The sequence below is a fragment of the Fusarium odoratissimum genome (genome assembly GCF_000260195.1).
Source record: "Fusarium odoratissimum NRRL 54006 unplaced genomic scaffold supercont1.11, whole genome shotgun sequence".
NCBI lineage: Eukaryota > Fungi > Ascomycota > Sordariomycetes > Hypocreales > Nectriaceae > Fusarium > Fusarium odoratissimum.
The window spans coordinates 418,749-436,777 of record NW_022158697.1 but is presented as its reverse complement, the minus strand read 5'-3'; the positions used below and the strand labels follow the sequence as shown (position 1 = coordinate 436,777).

General features: G+C 48.9%; 9 protein-coding genes across 9 annotated transcripts; 5 read left to right on the top strand and 4 right to left on the bottom strand.

Moving 5' to 3' along the window:
* Positions 1-176: 176 nt before the first annotated feature.
* On the bottom strand, positions 177-1,531 carry FOIG_07594 (mesaconyl-C4 CoA hydratase; the record flags this gene model as incomplete). Its single annotated transcript, XM_031207173.1, has 2 exons — positions 582-1,531; positions 177-535 (listed from the first exon to the last, which is right to left on the bottom strand). Exons 1-2 carry the CDS (start codon positions 1,183-1,185, stop codon positions 177-179), a joined length of 963 nt encoding a protein of 320 aa, XP_031062706.1. The 5' UTR covers positions 1,186-1,531.
* Positions 1,532-1,697: 166 nt separating this feature from the next.
* On the top strand, positions 1,698-4,828 carry FOIG_07593 (homoaconitase, mitochondrial). The gene is made up of 7 exons (XM_031207172.1): positions 1,698-1,877; positions 2,009-2,408; positions 2,536-2,679; positions 2,732-2,791; positions 2,841-3,688; positions 3,742-4,129; positions 4,179-4,828. The coding sequence occupies exons 1-7, from the start codon at positions 1,866-1,868 to the stop codon at positions 4,664-4,666; spliced, it is 2,340 nt and encodes a 779-aa protein (XP_031062705.1). The 5' UTR covers positions 1,698-1,865; the 3' UTR covers positions 4,667-4,828.
* A 182-nt stretch (positions 4,829-5,010) lies between these two features.
* Positions 5,011-6,635, top strand: FOIG_07592 (acyl-CoA dehydrogenase). Its single transcript, XM_031207171.1, has one exon. It carries the CDS (start codon positions 5,125-5,127, stop codon positions 6,442-6,444), a length of 1,320 nt encoding a protein of 439 aa, XP_031062704.1. The 5' UTR covers positions 5,011-5,124; the 3' UTR covers positions 6,445-6,635.
* A 122-nt stretch (positions 6,636-6,757) lies between these two features.
* Positions 6,758-7,836, top strand: FOIG_07591 (endoribonuclease L-PSP). Its single transcript, XM_031207170.1, has 3 exons — positions 6,758-7,158; positions 7,214-7,371; positions 7,421-7,836. The coding sequence occupies exons 1-3, from the start codon at positions 7,000-7,002 to the stop codon at positions 7,506-7,508; spliced, it is 405 nt and encodes a 134-aa protein (XP_031062703.1). The 5' UTR covers positions 6,758-6,999; the 3' UTR covers positions 7,509-7,836.
* FOIG_07590 (uncharacterized protein) lies at positions 7,713-8,435 on the bottom strand (the record flags this gene model as incomplete). The annotated part of the gene is made up of 1 exon (XM_031207169.1): positions 7,713-8,435. One exon carries the CDS (start codon positions 8,433-8,435, stop codon positions 7,713-7,715), a length of 723 nt encoding a protein of 240 aa, XP_031062702.1.
* A 1,043-nt stretch (positions 8,436-9,478) lies between these two features.
* On the bottom strand, positions 9,479-12,055 carry FOIG_07589 (beta-N-acetylhexosaminidase). The gene has a single exon (XM_031207168.1). It carries the CDS (start codon positions 11,908-11,910, stop codon positions 9,643-9,645), a length of 2,268 nt encoding a protein of 755 aa, XP_031062701.1. The 5' UTR covers positions 11,911-12,055; the 3' UTR covers positions 9,479-9,642.
* A 325-nt stretch (positions 12,056-12,380) lies between these two features.
* FOIG_07588 (uncharacterized protein) lies at positions 12,381-14,423 on the bottom strand. The gene has a single exon (XM_031207167.1). It carries the CDS (start codon positions 14,227-14,229, stop codon positions 12,499-12,501), a length of 1,731 nt encoding a protein of 576 aa, XP_031062700.1. The 5' UTR covers positions 14,230-14,423; the 3' UTR covers positions 12,381-12,498.
* Positions 14,424-15,115: 692 nt separating this feature from the next.
* On the top strand, positions 15,116-16,752 carry FOIG_07587 (uncharacterized protein). The gene is made up of 3 exons (XM_031207166.1): positions 15,116-15,702; positions 15,752-16,344; positions 16,400-16,752. The coding sequence occupies exons 1-3, from the start codon at positions 15,336-15,338 to the stop codon at positions 16,460-16,462; spliced, it is 1,023 nt and encodes a 340-aa protein (XP_031062699.1). The 5' UTR covers positions 15,116-15,335; the 3' UTR covers positions 16,463-16,752.
* Positions 16,753-17,022: 270 nt separating this feature from the next.
* FOIG_07586 (uncharacterized protein) lies at positions 17,023-17,688 on the top strand (the record flags this gene model as incomplete). The annotated part of the gene is made up of 1 exon (XM_031207165.1): positions 17,023-17,688. The coding sequence occupies one exon, from the start codon at positions 17,023-17,025 to the stop codon at positions 17,686-17,688; it is 666 nt and encodes a 221-aa protein (XP_031062698.1).
* Between the last annotated feature and the right edge of the window lie 341 nt (positions 17,689-18,029).

The window sequence follows — 18,029 nt, the reverse complement described above, 5'->3', positions numbered from 1 at the left end:
GCTGGCGCTTTTGTAGAGCTGGACTAATGCAGATGCTTACTACGTCGCATGTATGCGTTTATTGTGTGATTCAGGAGGTGAAGAGATCTAGAAATGTGTACAAAGGAGATATCTCTTTCTTGAACACGGGGCCGTGCTTCGATATCTGGTTGAGTCTGTAATTTGTGCACTATACTCTATGCCGTGATCTCGCTCTTCATGCAAACCGTTCCATCTTTCTCAACAAGAACGTCCCAAGTTTTCTCGCCTTTAGCCTCCTTTGTCGCCGAGGTTCGGATATTGTATGTTTGACCAGCATACAGAGGTGACATAGCTCTGTATGTGATACCTCCTGGAGTTTGGCCATTCCCATGGATGTCTCGCCAGTAATCCAGCAGGTTGATGAGGTTGAGAGGTCCATGGACAACTTCAGCTGGGTGACCCTCAACGTTGCGAGTCCAGTCTTGATTGTAGTGTATCATATGCCCATTAAAGGTGAGGGCTGAGAATCTGAAGAGGCCGACTGGCGACCATCGCAGTTCTCTAACAGGAACACCTAGGCTTCTTAGCTAATATCTGTTAGCAGTCTTTGCGACACTTACCTTCACTCTTGGTATCCAAGTCTCTGATAAGTGACGGCCCACGGACAACATCCTCAAGCGGTCTTGGAGGCTCTCTCACAGTACTAGGATCAATCTCAGGTCTAAACACCCAGGACCTCCGATCCGTCAACGCCAAACCCTTCGGCCCCCAAAACTCCTTCTCAACCTCCACAAGAACCATCTCACCCGCCGAGCGACTCCTCTTCGGCGTCGCGCTCAGCAACCTCGTCCTCTCTTCAACTTGATCCCCTACCCGAAGCGACACATCACTAGCCCATGTCATCTTACCACCAGCCCACATCCTTCTCGTAAACGGCTTCGAGGCATTATAGGTGGTATCGCTTCCATCAGCGCCTAATTCAGATTCTGTCCCATTTGGTGTGAAGTATACGAGATGATAGCCTGGTGGTACGGGTGTTCCTTCAATTGGCGGCTGCTCAGACACGTCCTTGCCGTTGAGGGTTGGACGGTTCAGTGTGAGAGCTAGTTTTTGGAGTTGGTTTGCGTCAAGAAATTGACGGCGGATGATGGATATATTGGAGAATGTTTCTAGAAGGTGGGATGCTGCGTCTGAGGCAGTGGCTTTGAGATTGCGGAGAGACATGATGGGATGTGTAAGTGATGCGGGGTGAAGTTTGGAGGGGACAAGAGCAGTTATACAGTCGGTGATCGGCCAATTGCTCAAGTTGCCGATATTTTATAAAAACGTTAAAACATCATGACTGAGCATTGAACAGGGGTCGTTTATAATTATTGACAACAGACCTTTCCAATTGTTACTGTCAAGGCTACAGGTTAGGTAGTGTCTACATGTAGACATGTGAAGCTACGGTTAAAGGGAAGACTCCGCCACGAGTGCGCTCACAGAATAATATGAGACCAACATTTTGAAACTCAATTAATTCAACCACATGTATTCCAACAATCTTCAAATTCACTCCCAAATATTTTCTCTCTGCAGCAATTGTAAGCATCAACATCTTGAGTCTGCCCTTGAGGTGTAGTTAAAGCTCCGGCTCCACTTTCGGCAGGCGGTCAACTTCCGGGTACAAGGGTATTCAATCTCCGACCAATCACATCGCCTCCATTATTATTCCGCTCAGATTTCCCCAGATAATTTTCTGTGACCCATCCTCCGAGGCCGGCTTCGCAAACAAAAAACATGAAGCTATCCCCAACCTAAAACTCGCACTCTGTTCCATCCACCCGACACCGTCGCTGTCTCGATCCAGAATTAACTTTCTGGTATGGTATTTGCTCTTGGTTACTGATTGAGCTTTCATAATGGTTGCTTTTGTATGTATATCCTCGCTGAGTCCCCATCATGGGACCTAGGACATTCCCCGCCACTGCGTCTTGAACACTTCCCTTTATCTCTTGACCACTCCCTTTCAGTCTTCTAGAATATATACTGACAATATGTATAGAGGAGAGCAGTCGCTCTCAACGCTGTTGCCGTCGCGCGACTCCAATCCCGAACCTTGATATCCCGCTCCCGATCTCTCGCCATCGCCACACAACACCGCGCCTACACGTCACCGAGTGCCCGTCGACAGTATGCTTTCCATTCTCAACTCGAGAGCTCGTCTACTCTTAATCCTTCGGCTTTCCAGTACCAGCGGGCGCCTGTGGTGGAGAATCCCCAGACTCTCATAGAGAAAATCGCCCAAAAACACGCCGAAGGCCTCGCTTCTGGGAAGAAGATCAAGGCTGGCTCGTACATTGCTTTGCGGCCGCAGCATATTATGAGTCACGACAACACCTGGCCTATAGCTAAAAAATGGCTCGATCTGCAAGCTTCTAAGATCCATGATAATCGTCAACTTGGTGCGTTGTTGTGCCCTATAGACTGGGGATGTTATCTAGGTCTTACCATGGGACTGGAGAGAGGATAACTACCTCCTACCATGGGATACGCCTTACCGAGGGAATGGCTCCACTAATTCCTTGACAGTGTTCACGTTAGACCATGACGTGTCAAATATGTCAGAGAGTAACCTCCGGAAGTACTCTCTAATTCGTGAATTCGCCGAGAAGCATGGGATTACGAACTATCCTGCCGGGAGGGGAATTGGACACCAGATTATGATTGAGGAGGGTATGAAAGGACTGAACTGGCTTAATAAAATAGTCCACTAACGCTCGGATAGGATACGCTTGGCCAGAGACAGTTTCTGTGGCTAGTGACAGCCATAGTAACATGTATGGAGGTATGATACTCTGCCAAGGTTAGACTTTAGGCTGCTAACACACATGTAGGTGTAGGTTGTCTCGGCACTGCTGTCGTTCGTACAGACGCAGCCGCCATCTGGGCTACAGGACAGACCTGGTGGCAGGTCCCCCCTGTCGCAAAGGTCACTTTCACTGGCATTCTTCCCCCCGGCGTCACCGGAAAGGATGTCATTATTGCTCTTTGCGGCCTCTTCCGCGATGATCAAGTATTGAACCACGCCATTGAGTTTGCTGGTGGTGAGAGTCTCACTATTGACGAGCGCTTGACCATCAGCAACATGACCACGGAGTGGGGTGCTCTCGCAGGTGTCTTCCCTGTTGACGATATGCTCATCTCATGGTACCGCGGCAAGGCCACCACTAATGCCATGTTCAACGGCTCTTCGAAGGATCGCATCAACCACAAGCGAATCGACGAGCTCGAGCAGAACAGAATGTCTGCTGACCCCGGTGCCACATACGCCAAGGAGCTGTATCTCAACCTATCTACTCTTTCACCGATCGTCTCAGGGCCCAACTCCGTCAAGGTTGCCACCCCCCTGAACAAGCTCGAGGCCGAGAACATCCCCGTGAACAAGGCTTACCTTGTGTCTTGCACCAACTCTCGCGCTTCTGATATCGCAGCTGCTGCTCGTGTCTTCCGTGAGGCTGCCAAGGAGGGTAAGGCTGCCAAGGTTGCGCCAGGTGTCGAATTCTACATCTCTGCGGCATCCATCCCTGAGCAAAAGATTGCCGAGGAGGCTGGAGACTGGCAGGTCTTGGTTGAAGCTGGCGCCATTCCCATGATTTCAGGATGTGGACAATGTATCGGTTTGGGTAAGGGACTTCTTGAGCCTGGTGAGGTCGGTATTAGTGCCAGTAACCGTAACTTCAAGGTAAGACGCTGTTCCGTCTAGTAAAATATGACCCGAAGCTAACACTTATTCAGGGCCGCATGGGTTCTACGTCAGCCAAGGCATACCTCTCCAGCCCTGAGATCGTCGCTGCCAGTGCTCTTCAAGGCAAGATCGCAGGCCCTGGCTGGTACCAGAAGCCCGAAGGTGTTGAGAAGGTCATTATTGGCGAGGGAAGTGGTGACTTTGTTGCTGACAAGGCTCTGTCCATTGAGGATGCTCTCGACAAGATCATCAACGAGGCTGATGCTTTGATCGCCGCTGCTGAGAAGTCCGAGGGTGCCGCTGAAGAAGCAAGCCCTGCTGCTGCTGCTGCTGAGGAGGAGTCGCTGACTGAGATCCTCCCCGGTTTCCCTGAAAAGGTCGAGGGTGAAATTGTCTTCTGCGACAGCGATAACATCAACACTGATGGCATCTACCCCGGTACGTCAATTCGTCCTCATTCCCGACGACTCAACTAACAGCTTGATAGGCAAGTACACATACGAGGATAACATCTCACCAGAGAAGATGGCCGAAGTCTGCATGGAGAACTACGACACCGAATTCGGCAAAATCGCCCAACCGGGCGACATTCTCGTCACCGGCTTCAACTTCGGCTGCGGCTCATCCCGCGAACAAGCCGCGACCGCCATCCTCGCCAAGAAGATCCCGCTCGTCGTCTCCGGCAGCTTCGGCAACATCTTCAGCCGCAACAGCATCAACAACGCGCTCATGGGCGTTGAAGTGCCTCGCCTCGTCGAGCGTCTCCGCGAGACGTACAAGAACGATACCGAGAAGCCGCTTACTCGACGAACGGGGTGGAAGTTCGTCTGGGATGTGAGGAGGTCAAAGGTTGTTGTTACGGAGAAGGATGGGAAGCAGTGGGAGCAGAAGGTTGGGGAGTTGCCTGCTAATGTGCAGGAGATTATCGCCAAGGGCGGTCTGGAGAAGTGGGTTAAGTCGAAGATTGAGGCGTGAAAAGTGTGATTTTTGTGTAATATAGAGGGTATTTAGATGTTGGAAATAAGTAAAAGTCTTGAACCTCATGACACTCAATCCCTTGGCTGGGAGAGGCAAGAAAACTTAGGACCTGTATCCTAACTAAGAAAAAGACTTAGGTAAGTTTAGTATATCTTAGAAGGCCTTTAGACCATTAATTTTGACACCCTGATTCAATGTCAGGTTTTCTTGCTCCTCGGGGCTTGGCGAAGGCTTTCCTAGATGACAAAAGTACGTAGGTAAGCTTAGTTGTTACTGAGAGGACCGTGGGCTGGGTATTTTTGGCACCTTGCCCCAAGCTGCTCTCCACATCGCATCATCATTCAACACAAAGGATACTTCAACATCATCAAGCTTATCAACTGCTCTAATTTACTGGAACTGCAATCTGACATTAAAATCACAACGCAGTGAAGAAGAAAACACTCAGTCCGAGGATGATACGTAACCCGACTGTCAAAATGTCACGATTAGCTTCACGATGCCTCGTTCACCTCCGCCCATCGCTAAATCACCTAGCACAACGACACGCCTTCTCAACAACCCCCCCAAGACATCTCATGAGCCTAACAGGCTTCTCAGACAACCAACTAACAGTCCGCGACGCCATCAGCAAGATATGCGCTGAATTCCCCAATACATACTGGCAGTCCCATGACCAAGATGAGCAAGACCCAAAGGAGTTCCACGCCGCTCTCGCAAAAGCCGGTTGGCTTGGTATTGCACTTCCAGAATCCTTAGGGGGCTCAGCTCTAGGGATTTCAGAGGCCACAATGATGATGCAGACGATCACAGAATCGGGCGCCGGTATGGCGGGTGCGCAGAGCATTCATGCTAATGTCTACGCGACGCAACCTCTTGCCAGGTTTGGGTCGAGGGAGCAATTGGAGGAAACTATTCCGAAGATTGTGTCGGGGGAGTATAGAGTGTGCTTTGGAGTCACGGAGCCAAACGCTGGGCTTGATACACTTCGTTTAGAGACGGCAGCGAAAGAGAACTCGGATGGTTCATTCAACGTCACTGGTCAGAAGATCTGGATAACTTGTGCGCAAGTAGCGTCGAAAATGATCCTTCTCGCCAGAACTACACCGTTAGATAAGGTTCAGAAGCCAAGCGAAGGCCTGTCCTTATTCTGTATTGATCTCAACCGTGACCAACCAGGTCTCGAGATGCGGCGGATCAAGAAAATGGGCGGCCGAGCAGTCGACGCCAATGAAGTGTTCTTCGATAACTACACCATCCCCTCCTCATCTCTCATCGGCGAAAAAGACAAGGGTTTCAAAATGATTCTTCACGGAATGAACGCCGAGCGCTGCCTCCTAGCCGGCGAAGCCCTCGGTCTCGGCTACGCCGCCCTCTCAAAAGCAGCATCCTACGCCAAAACTCGCGTTGTGTTCAAACGACAGATCGGAATGAACCAAGCAATTGCTCATCCGTTGGCCGATGCGTACATGAAGCTTGAAGCGGCGAAATTAGCGACGTATCACGCTGCGAGGTTGTATGATGATGAGAGCGGTACTGTTGGACAGGATGAGATTGGGGTCGCGGCGAATAGTGCAAAGTACATGGCTGCTGAAGCGGCGTTTACGGCGTGTGAGAGGGCGGTGTTGACGCATGGCGGGATGGGGTATGCGGTTGAGTATGATGTTGAGAGGTGGTTTAGGGAGTGTCTTGTCCCGAGGATTGCGCCGGTTAGTAGGGAGATGATATTGAACTATATCAGTGAGAAGGTTCTTGAGTTGCCGAGGAGTTATTGATGAGTAGTACCAGACTCCTTGTTGGTCGATATGGCCAAGGTAGTAGAACAGCGCGAGCCCAGAACAGACGCTTGGGAAGCCTCTGAATCACATCGGTATTGTTTATTTAACATTGTTAGATTTAGATTACATGAGGTCCAAGACTCTCCTTCACAGCTTTGACTTTTAAATAACGATACACTGCTATCACATCTTTTATCAATGAAGAGGTCTCAGCTGCTCATGGTTGCGAGTCCGATCTCGGCCAAGTGCCAAAACTGCCTAATTAGGAAGTAAGTGTTGCAATCACGAAGTCGCCTGGGCCATTCTATAAAATGTATACAACATTCTTGTGACAAGTCTGCTCAATAATATATGATTCCCTGAAGCATCTCATCTGCATTTCGTTTGTTGACGATAGTGCTGCAAAAGACTTATCGGCTCTGATCGGATATCCATGGTCTTCGGATGACAGATCTACACCCCGCGATCGCCCTCATTTCGACATTTCGCTCACTCATCACCATCACCATCACCGATCAACAAAGAGACAATTGAATATCTCATCCCTTCAAAATGGCACGAACACCAGTTTCTACGAAAAAGGCCCCCGCTGTGCCGCAAAGCCTGATGAACCAGGCCATCATCGCCAATGGCTTCGTCTTCACATCTGGTGGCGTCGCGATGGACCCCAAGACAGGGAAGATGATTGATGGTGACATTGAGGCTCACACAGTACGTCAGTTCTCTCTTGAATCCCGAATCAATTGCTAATGTGATTCCTATTCAGCGCCAAATTATTTCCAACCTCGGCGCCATTCTAGACGAAGCTGGCTCGAGCCTCAATGATGTGATTGAAGTCAACATTTACTTGTCTGATATGAAGTACTACGCCAAGATGAACGAAGTCTATGCTGAGTACTGGGGTGAAATCAAGCCTGCTAGAACGTAAGTCAGTTGCGGGATGCCTATGGGATAAGAGTGCTGACCGTAGTAGATGCGTTGCTGTCAAGAGTCTTCCGATGAACGCCAATATTGAGATCAAGTGTGTCGGAGTCATTACCAAGCCCAAGTCGAAGCTGTAAAGGAGGTTGCCGCTGATTCGTGGCTGGTCTTTGGCTGAATGTAGAGGCTCACGATGATATTCCATAATTAGTAGTTATTAGGTCAGTCGCTATTACAGCACTCGACTTGTAAGATCCTCTGGCCAATTTGTTCCATAATTTATATCCTGCCCATTTTGCAAGCACACCGATCATGTGAGTAGGTGACCTCCTCGTGCCAGGCTGTTATTCAAGTGCACAGGACACAAGAATGAGCATTGACTCCTCATTATACCGAAAGCTCAAGGCGCCGTTCGCCATGAGGAAGAGGGCAAACTCCTCTTGGGCGCGGGTTATGCCGCCCGCATCTAGAACGCTCATCCCGTGGCCTTGTCTGCAGCAGCCGTGTTTAGCATTGACGTTGGCGCCACATGCGATCAGCAGCTTGTTAATTCTGGCTGCATCGGCGCTGCCGTTGCTCATAGCCTTGTACGCTGCTTCGTGGTAGCCAGAGTGACCGTGGTGGTGAAGATCAGCACCATATTGGAGAAGGACTTGCACAGCATCGACAGTCTTCAACCTCACAGCGCAAAAGAAAGCGGTCTTGTCATCGTCAAAGATGGGCGTGTTTACGCCGACGCCAGAATCGCATAGAAGCCGCACCATCTTGACAAGGCCTGCCACCGTCGCCTGAAGCAGGGGAGTCTGGCCGTGCTCGTCACGGGCATTGGGGTCGAGTCCCAGGTTGCGAAGCTGTTTGGCAACATCAGGGGGCCCCGTGAACTTGGCAAGATAGTGTAGCACACAACGCCCATCGCGACATCTGGTTCGCGGGTCAGCGCCGTGCCGTAGAAGCCCTGAGATAATGACGCCTGCGTGGACACCGTGCGTCGCGGCGAGATGGAGAGCAGAGGCTCCATTGCCGTCTAGAGCATTAGCACCAGCACCGCCCTGTAGCAGTACATCCATGAGGCCCCTCTCCCACGCTTGCGGAAAGCAGGCTATATTCAGCATGCCTGTGTAGAGGACCGGATTGCCAGATGAGCCCACGGCATTTGCATCAGCCCCGTGTTGCAGGAGCTTAGCAGCAAGTCGTGTCAGGTACTCTACAGTGACTCCAGACTGCGCAACGGTGTGTAAAATGTGTTGGACGGCTTTCGACAGCGCGTTGATATCTGCGCTGTGTCTGAGCAATACGTCTATGATATGCGGACACGCTGTAGGGCCGGAGCAATGGATTGCTGCATGAAGCGCAGTCAAGCCACCCTCGTCCCAGCTGTTCACGTTTACGCCACTGTGTTCAATCAGCGTGGTACTAAAGGAGTGTTGCATGGCGTTGCTCAGGGCCGAGGCTCCCTTATCCGGTATAGGCCGGGCATCTCACAATTCACCACGATCAGCTTCAAGGGACAGCGACTCATAGTCGGAGTCACGAGGGCTGTCCAAGATGGAGCGTAGCCTGGAGAACAGACACCACATGGATTCCACGGAACACCCATCCAGTCCATCTATCAGGTAGCATTCCGGGCCTCATGCCGGGCCTGTGAAGACCTTCTTGAAAACCTCCCACAGAGCCACACACGATGACAGGAGATAGTGTGCCTTCCCCCCGCCCTTCATCAGCAAAGTTACATGCCTCGCCAGGCCGAGCCTTTCCTGTAGCATATGGTAGAGAAACGAGCGGAGGAGGCTGATGTCCACGCCGTCCTGCGCATCTGATCCGTCGATGAAGAAGAGTAGCGTGGGAATCACTATGAGCTATAGCCGTTTTCTGAGAGCAATGGATATCATTGTATTTCCTCTGCCCGACCTGCCAAAGATCCATAACAGCCCTGGGGCGGTATGTGAAGGGTTGCAGAGGGGAGGACTGGATGTCTTGAAGACCTGAATAAACTGTGATTGATCCAGCATATTGAGTCATTTTTAAGCTCAGGAATGCCTCGAGATATCTTTCATCGCCATTTCAAGCCTTGCAGTTCGGAAGGAATCATCTTTAAGACGGTGAAAGGAAATTGTGAATCTGTCGAATGGTGATTGGTTGGTTTGCATAGAGTCATGTTACATATATGGCGGTACTCACCTGTGTCTATTCTAAGACCTATACAAATTTGACTTCCATTTTGATTCAGCCTTTACAAAGGATAATTGACCAAAACCTCAGGGGCTAGTGTAGTATTCAAAAGAAGACATGCAATAAGCCTCCCACAACTAACCCTAACGTGATGAACGCGGACGAAGCCAAGCATCGAGCAGCATCACTCCCTGGAGGAACATCAGAAGGCTCTTCCCCACCTGTCTCACTTGCTCCCGTGAAGTTAGAAGATCCACTCAATTCCAAACGCTCCAAACCTCCCTCAATCTTATCCAGCGGTGCAACAAACGCCATCTGACTCCAACTAAACTGCGTATTCCTTCCTCCATACACAAAGACTTCAAACCTTCCTAACACTTCACCATCGCGGAACAAAACCGTTCCATGCAGGACGTCCGTCACCAAAGTGATGTTAACAGGAGCCGATACCTTGACAGGTTTGTGCGTGGATGAAGTGTTGATCCATATACGACCTGGAGCTCCGGGGTCAAGATCTAGCGCGTCGTCGTTTGTAACCTTGCGAAGGGGGTACTCCCATCCATCAGCGGTGAAGACCATGTTTCCACTCTTATCCAGGGATAGAGTATTGTCGGGACCGGAGAGGGTGAATGGGCCGGTGACGGAGAGTGTGAGGGTGTAGTTCATCCCCTTGCTCCCATGACCAAGGTGAACTTCTTTTCCATCACCACCTGAACGAGTCCACGATACCAACGTACCATTAGCCACAAGAGATAGCACCCTATCAAGGTTCTGGTCGGGAGCTCGAGGAGAGTAAAAGTCAACACTAGCATCACTCGTCTCCTCCAACAACTTCAGTCCTCGACTTCCACTCCAAGCCCTCCCTCCCACTACAGCAATACCCCTCCGCATAGAGTAATACGCTTCAAGTTGCGTAGTCGCATCGGGACCATTGTCATTCCACGCAGCCAATGTAGCACCCCTCAACCTCTTCTCATCACTCTTAAGCTGCAGACTCGTATTCACAGGATTAAAATCAGCAGGCGTCCACTGCCACTCCTCCTTATCCGCAAAGTTGAAAACACGACTCTCGTTAAAGAACTGCGGGTAGCGCGCTGGGAGAATGGGCATGTGGTCGTTCTTGAGACTTGTGTAGGCCCACCAGTCTTCTGAGTTGATGACATCGTAGCCATCTTTGACGAGTTGCACGGGGTCTGATTGGCCGTATTGCCAGTGCTGGATGATGACGTTTTTATCGATTGTCTGGTTGCGTTTTGATGGTTCGTGAGTACCCCAGATTCGACTTCGCTTGTTGGTTGTAGAATTGATGAAACGGCTCATCTTGTTGACGAAGGTGATATAGTCATCAGCAAGCTCGGCGTCGTATTCGTCGGCACCAATATGGACTTCCTTCGTCTTGAACCATGGTAGAAACCCTTCCCAGATACTCTGTACCGTTGGTAAGGTTTCCGGATGCGTCAAGTTCAGCAAATCCTTCTTGGCCAGGGCAAGCTCAGGTTTCCATTTGGTGAGATACAAAGAATGGCCAGGTGCCTCAATTTCCGGAATGACAGTTACTCCTCGAGAAGCGCAGTGACTCTGCAGTTCCATAAAGTCATCCCTCGATAACGTCTCGTTCTCTCGTCCATGAAGAATACCCCGCAGCGATTTGTCCTCCGGTAACAGCGAAAAATGCGAGTAGACATCCCTCCAACTGTCATTCTTGCCACGATTCAGCGGATAGTTATCACTAAGATGATAATGAAACTCATTCATCTTGAAGAACGAAGCATAACTGCACAGCTCTTTGAGAAAGTCCTTCGAGTACCACTTTCTCCCTGCATCAAGCATGTATCCTCTGGTAGCATAAGCCGGGGCATCTCGACCAAGGGTACTCGTGATCGTCCCGTTGCCAGCTAGGAGAAGTTGAAGAAAGGTCCTGGTTCCCCACCACATTCCTCGAGCGCCTGATCCACCGATGAAGACGCGATTGGAGTTGATGATGATCTCGTAGCCTTCTGATGTCGATTTGCCGTTCTCGTATGTGAGATCAGAAGATTCTCCGGTGTATGAACCAAGAGAGATCCCGCTAGCATTGTTAGAAAGCTTGTCGGCGCGCTTCAGTGTCCATTTTGATCCTGTGATCTTGGCAAGATCATCTTGAAAAGTTGTCGCGAACTCGTGTGCGGTAGGCGGAATCAGAGTCAGGCCATCTTCATCCGATACAGACGCGAACTTCTCGTCGATGTATATGACCTTCGGACTTGAATCAATAGACCAAGTCTCTTCCACAAAAGAATCAGCTGTTTCAAGGATTGGAGGAATGAGGTCTTGTGCTACACCCAGCAGAGGCGAAACAAGCAGAATGCCTGCGACTAGATATTCCCTCAACATGGCGCCACTATGCTCAAGCCCAAGGTGCAGAGTGCAAGTTCCCTACCCCCATCATAAATTAATGGGGATATCATACTGTTTACTTTTCCTCTGCCGATCTTGGTGAGATCCGGCCTTGACTCCGCAACAAGTGCGGGGATGTTACTTGATTGCAACAACGCGGATGTAACTGTAACCATGAGCTCTTATCATCCATTCGCAAAAGATCCCGAGACACACCTTCTTGTTTAAGCTTGGGCTTTAAGTTGACTACCCTAGTTTTGTCCCAATTGTGACCATTCCGACCGAGAAATGCCATGAGTTTACGACCATGTCTGTAGCCAACCATACCGAGGCCTTTCGGATTAGGAAGGAAATAATATATTTTTTGTTATCTCAGGACTCATGTTGTACTTAATTGAATAATAATAGTCAAAGGGCTAGAGTTGCCAAACAGTCAATGTAAACTAAGATGATCAGATAATGGAACATCCAGTGACGACCAAATTTAAAGGTACAATGTTATAAGCAATTATCTATTCTAATATAATCATTAATGGTACGAAGAAATCATAAATAACAGTTTTCGCTTCAAAAACTCGCTCAAGCTCAAGCCAACTCGTATCGCTGCGTCAATGGTCGTTTCTGCTGTGACTCATGAACGTACATCTCACATATCCGTCTCTCATCTGCTGACATCTCATATGGAGGCAGCTTATGCCTAGGAACGTGCAATTCCTGTGGTGGTAGATCACTAGGCCACTTTACCGAAAAGCCATCAGAGTTATCTTTATAAAGCGACGATTGAGTCTCAGACTGTTGGCCTTGAGCTCTACGGCGCCGTTGCCAGAAGTAAATGCCCAGACCTAGAGCGATGAGACAGAGTGCAGCACCTGCCCCTACGGCAATTCCAACCTTTGTGGCGGTCGGCATGGAAGGTTTCAACTCGACTTCATCTTGTTCTGAGGGACTGGCCGCTTTGGTTGGAGTGCTCGATGGCGATGGCGCTGGCTCATCGTCCCAGACACCTTTCCATGAAGCTTCCCAGTTGTTTCCACCCTTGCTGATAGTCTTATCTTTGATCTCAATTGACGTGACGTCTGTCGTGGCTTGAACTCTGGGACCGGGTGCTTGAGCCAGCCACCAGGAGTTGGCATCAGGATGCCAATTCGCTCCGACGAAGGCATCTTGTAGGAATGATCTTCCAAGGACGTATCTTCCATTGTTGTTTACATGACATGGGAAGTAGGGGATAGGGTTGTCGACAATCGGTTCAGAAAGAGTGAGGTTGAGATGCATGAATGGAACTCTGATCTTGACGGGGTCGGTGTTTGTGTCTGATATGAACGAGAATGATAGAGCGGTCGCGGAGTTGACGATTTTGTCGTATTGGTCTGATTTTGTGTCCCATATATAAAGGCCAAGATCCGAATTAAAGTTGACGGGAAGGTGTTCGGCGATGTTGTCGCAAGTGGACTTTGGAAGGGTGAGGTATGGGGAGCATCCGTCCACAGTGACCTTAAGACCGCTGCTGATGGAAGAGTTGCCCTTGGCCAAGAGATCACCCTTGGACTTGGAAGTAAATGGCGAGTGATCGCCAACACCTTCGATAGCAATATCCCAAAGTGTGATTCCATCACCTCTCGGACTTCCACTCAAGGTAAGGACTTCCCCAATAACGCGGTTCTTGTCGTAACCACCGAACCAGAGAGACCCAGCTATGGATGGCTTGACGGACCCGATGTGCATGCCATAAGAATTGGAGGGCGTGTACTCGTTCTCCCAAAACCATCCAGGTGGCATACTGCCATTGGTAGCAGGTCTCCCATCAGGTTGTTCAAAAGATTGGTTGACGGATTTTGGACCGCCCAAACTCAGACAGCCCGCGAAGAACGGTACGGTCTGACCACCCGGATATTTAATCTTCTGCGCATCAAGCAGAGCAATAGTCGAGTTGACGGTGTTGATCTCACCAAACATTATGTCGTCTCTGTAGCGAATACTCGTGTCGCCTTCGAGGTTCACGCCTTGCATGAAACCATCCAGTTCCACGAGAATATTCAAGCCAGTTCGATCACCGGTTCTTTTGTCGTAAGTACCCGCTTTCGAAGCATAGCAAGTTCCTCGCTCGCAATAATCATCGCTGATAAGCCATGTTTCCCAGGTTCCGCCAGGATATAGGGAAATGGAAGTGGGACTGCTTCCAATCTGGACGTTGACACCACGCCAAGGACCATCAGGTCCAAATGTGTCGTCTGTCCATTGGATTTCTCGAGGGATCTGGGCAGCAGACGTGAGAATGATGAAGACAAACACAGGTAGGATGACTTTCCAGGCCATGGTCAATGACCCGCCTTTGGGAGGTATTAACGAAAGGATTGATTAAGGTAGTGTAACAAAGAACGGAAGAGAGATCATAAAGATGGAAAGCAACGGATCATGAGCACATGCAACGAAAGTCACAGGAGGACAGAAGCAGAAAGAAATGGGCGGGACGAGCACATAACCATAATTAGAATTTGCAAGGCTCAACCAACACGATAACCAAGTCTTGGGCGTCACCAGGCTGAGCGACCCATCGCCAGCAGGTCAATTTACCTTGGCCCACTTGGTCGTGCAAGAGAACAACCAACATGCATAAGGGATTCTCAGCCACGGCACTCAGATATGTGACTATACCTTTATCTGAAGGGTAAGCGTTGGAAATATGACTGCGATGTTTTTTAATTAGGTATATGTACTTATTGGCGGCACCCGATGATTAAAAATACTAAGTTGGTCAGTTGGGCTCAACCAACAAACAACACGGCACGAGAAGCAGGTTTCAGGAGAAGTCCATGCCAAGTCAGCAAGATATCATGTCATGAGGCATGAAAATAAGAAAGTTGAATTAAAACTTGATGAGAAAACAGTAAAGCCAAAGTAAAGTAAGGTTAAGCATAAATGAAACTCGCGATAGTCATAGACTCCATACACTCATAACTCGAAGCGAAGAAAATAAGTCTCGCCATCGCGTTTAGCCACCCATTATAACCCCCGTCTCTGCATTTTTTAAGCTGTCTCAGCGGTTAACGTCCTCAAATGGTTGGACGTTGAAACGTGGTGGGGAAGACATGGATTGGCGAACAGCCACTCGATTTGCCAAGAAGCGATTGGCTAGCACAGCGCTTATCGACGATCACAGGGGTCTAAGCGCCCGAGACTGACGATGTGAACAATCGCATGTGCTGAGCTTTCTTCCTTTGTCCCCTGAACTGTTCATCATATGTTTCTGCGTTCTGCTTATGTCTTAATCTAGGCACTATTCCCTCTTTGAAACATCGTCTTTTTTTCTTTGCCATCTCTCTGATTGCGGGTCAATCTCGAGGTCGTCCTTTCACCCCATCTTTTGAGCATCTCATTCCTTAGCTCAAAGATCGAGCAGCGTCTTTCTTTTCCATCGCATCATGTCATCTAAGCGCAATCGCGTTGTTTTTATTGCCGTTCTCACTACTCTTCTCATCTTCTACCTTCAGAGCCAAACAGGCCAAAGAACATCATCATGGCTATCACGTGCCAAAAAAGACGTTGACTGGTCGCGTTTTGCGTACACGCAATATGTCACGAACAGCGAGTATTTGTGTAACTCACTCATGTTCTTCGAAGCTCTGAAGCGTTACGGAAGTCGACCTGATCGTGTTATGATGGTTCCTGAAAGCATGCTTGAGCCAGAGATGGTGAACTCAAGTGATGCTTATCTGTTGAACAAAGCGCGCGATGAGTATAACGTCAAACTTGTTCCGATTACAATTCAGACAAACTGGGCAGGTGACGGTAAGTAACCCTCCTCATGACCAAAGAGTATGGCTGATTGGTTGTCTAGCTACTTGGGCAGACTCATACACCAAGCTTCTGGCGTTCAACCAAACTAAGTATGATCGTGTACTGTCCATCGACTCAGATTCTCTCCTGTTACAAGCAATGGATGAACTATTCTTCCTACCGGATGCACCTGTGGCTATGCCTCGAGCATACTGGATATCACCCGAGAAGATCCTCTCATCGCAACTCATGCTTATCCAACCTTCCGAGACAGAATTCTCCCGCATCATGGAAAGAGTGCAATCAGTAAAGTCTGGCGAGTACGACATGGAAATCGTCAACCAGCTTTATGGAGATAGTGCTTTGATCTTTCCACACCGTCGCTACGACCTTCTAAGCGGCGAATTCCGCAACGATAAGCATGCTCACTATCTCGGTTCAGAACTGGAAACATGGGACCCTGCTGCGGCGTATAGTGAGGCTAAGCTAATTCACTTTTCGGACTGGCCACTACCGAAGCCTTGGAAACCTATGCCTGAAGAAGATCGACTTGCGGCACAGCCTAATTGCACACGAATGACAAGTGGCGAGGAAGACTGTACGACGAGAATAATTTGGAATTCGTTGTATACTGACTTTAGAACGAAGAGAAAGGTTTGTTCAACTCTCCCAGTTATCCCTTTTCCGTATACTGATTCGAGTTCTCTAGGAAACCTGTGATTATCGTGTAGAGACAAGAGAGTCTGCCGCAAGTGGAACGATGTTGATCTAGAGTTTAAGAGTATGGTGGAATCTACCAGAGGGCCGAGTTCCGAATGGAGTTTGGGTTTGTTAGATAGCAGGGGCATTGCACATGACGAGTCCGAGTTAAGCAACTCGGTCAAAAATGATTACTTAGATAATGGTAAACAGAACATAGAGCCCGACTGAACATTATTGAGTGCCTTCGCCCTGTATCAACAAAGTGTTTACACCGACTCTAGGACATACTTCATGTCCTTCGCACACTTCTTGGAGAACTAGAAGATTTTTGGGCGGATAATACATGCAAACGAACTGTCCTCATCTTCGATTACTTCGCATGTTCAGAGATATCACAGCTTCATGCAAAAGTAAACTAAGGAATATCAAATAAAAGAGAAAACAAGTAAAGTCTCTGTTGAACAAATGAACAGGTCTAAGTCGTATACATCGCTGCAGAATAGCGTATATAATCACACTCACCACCCTAATTAGACACTCACCACCGAGCAATCAGTTCCCAACAAATCTGACCAAGATTCCTCATTGACTCTATTATTGGTTACACATAATATCTCCCTACCATTCATCATGTTTCCCTTCAAAAACATCTTCCAATGGCTCAAAGGGCTTTCCGTTCCCAAGTCTCATACCAAGGAAGCCCAACCACATCCCGTCGCAAGCTTCCAGACTCTTGAATTTATCACAAAGGTAAACGCAAACCCCAACCCCCTCCTGAACTCCCAAGTTGAGAATCACGCTAACAACAATGCCGAAGGCATCGTGACGGAGAATTTCTGGCCTAATATCCGGAAGCATATCCTCGCCGATGACCCCAACGCTAAACCCATGAAAGCTATTTGTGCCATCTGCTGGAACGAGCTACACGTAGAATGCATCTCTCACCCCAATGATAAGCTCGACATCGCTCTTGTGGCTCCCTGTGGACACATCATGTGTCCTAAATGCTGGCCACGCCAGGTCTTCGACTACTACGCCGTAGACTTCGTTGCAAAGAGAAAGTGCCCTATTTGCAGGACTGGACTTGAATGTGTTGCTTGCAAAAGGACTTGCAATAAGGAGATGATCCCCACGTATGGCGGGAAAGCGAGTATCGAGTCTTTTCCCGAGACTGCTCCAGAGTGTGGACGAGAGTACCGTCCTTGCTGTAAGGACTGTGCTGAGATTCTTGATCGGCAAGCGGATGGCTTTTGGTTTGAGAATGTTGAGGAGCGGGAGAACTTGGATAGCTCCTGAGCCTGAAGTTGAAATGTGTAAGATAGGTTGAGAAGAGTTGGTTGATCTGTTTGATAGGTTGCACACTTCAGAAGCCTCGATAGGTTTGCAGTTAGCAGTGTTGCTTGTTTTTGAGAAATTTGTTTTCTTTTTTCTTTTCTTTTCTTTTTTAGTTTTAGGGCTCAGCGTTTGGACAGATTGGAAAATTGATTTGCATGATTTGACTGCCATCTCTTCATCTTGTTCTGGTATTTCCAATCTCTTGATTACAATTCTTAGGCCAGAGTTGACTGCAGTTCCATAACCCAAGTCATTATGCCTTCTTGTGTCCCAAACTTAGTATTTGAACCATTAATCGACTG

Excerpts from the sequence above, each read along its gene's own strand:
- FOIG_07589 (XM_031207168.1), bottom strand. The coding sequence starts at position 11,910 with ATGTTGAGGGAATATCTAGTCGCAGGCATTCTGCTTGTTTCGCCTCTG.
- FOIG_07592 (XM_031207171.1), top strand. The coding sequence starts at position 5,125 with ATGATACGTAACCCGACTGTCAAAATGTCACGATTAGCTTCACGATGC.
- FOIG_07591 (XM_031207170.1), top strand. The coding sequence starts at position 7,000 with ATGGCACGAACACCAGTTTCTACGAAAAAGGCCCCCGCTGTGCCGCAA. Across the intron at positions 7,159-7,213 it reads GTGACATTGAGGCTCACACA|CGCCAAATTATTTCCAACCT; the intron begins GTACGTCAGTTC and ends ATTCCTATTCAG. Across the intron at positions 7,372-7,420 it reads GAAATCAAGCCTGCTAGAAC|ATGCGTTGCTGTCAAGAGTC; the intron begins GTAAGTCAGTTG and ends TGACCGTAGTAG.
- FOIG_07588 (XM_031207167.1), bottom strand. The coding sequence starts at position 14,229 with ATGGCCTGGAAAGTCATCCTACCTGTGTTTGTCTTCATCATTCTCACG.
- FOIG_07593 (XM_031207172.1), top strand. Across the intron at positions 2,409-2,535 it reads CCATGATAATCGTCAACTTG|TGTTCACGTTAGACCATGAC; the intron begins GTGCGTTGTTGT and ends ATTCCTTGACAG. Across the intron at positions 2,792-2,840 it reads CCATAGTAACATGTATGGAG|GTGTAGGTTGTCTCGGCACT; the intron begins GTATGATACTCT and ends ACACACATGTAG.
- FOIG_07587 (XM_031207166.1), top strand. The coding sequence starts at position 15,336 with ATGTCATCTAAGCGCAATCGCGTTGTTTTTATTGCCGTTCTCACTACT. Across the intron at positions 15,703-15,751 it reads GACAAACTGGGCAGGTGACG|CTACTTGGGCAGACTCATAC; the intron begins GTAAGTAACCCT and ends TTGGTTGTCTAG. Across the intron at positions 16,345-16,399 it reads ACTTTAGAACGAAGAGAAAG|GAAACCTGTGATTATCGTGT; the intron begins GTTTGTTCAACT and ends CGAGTTCTCTAG.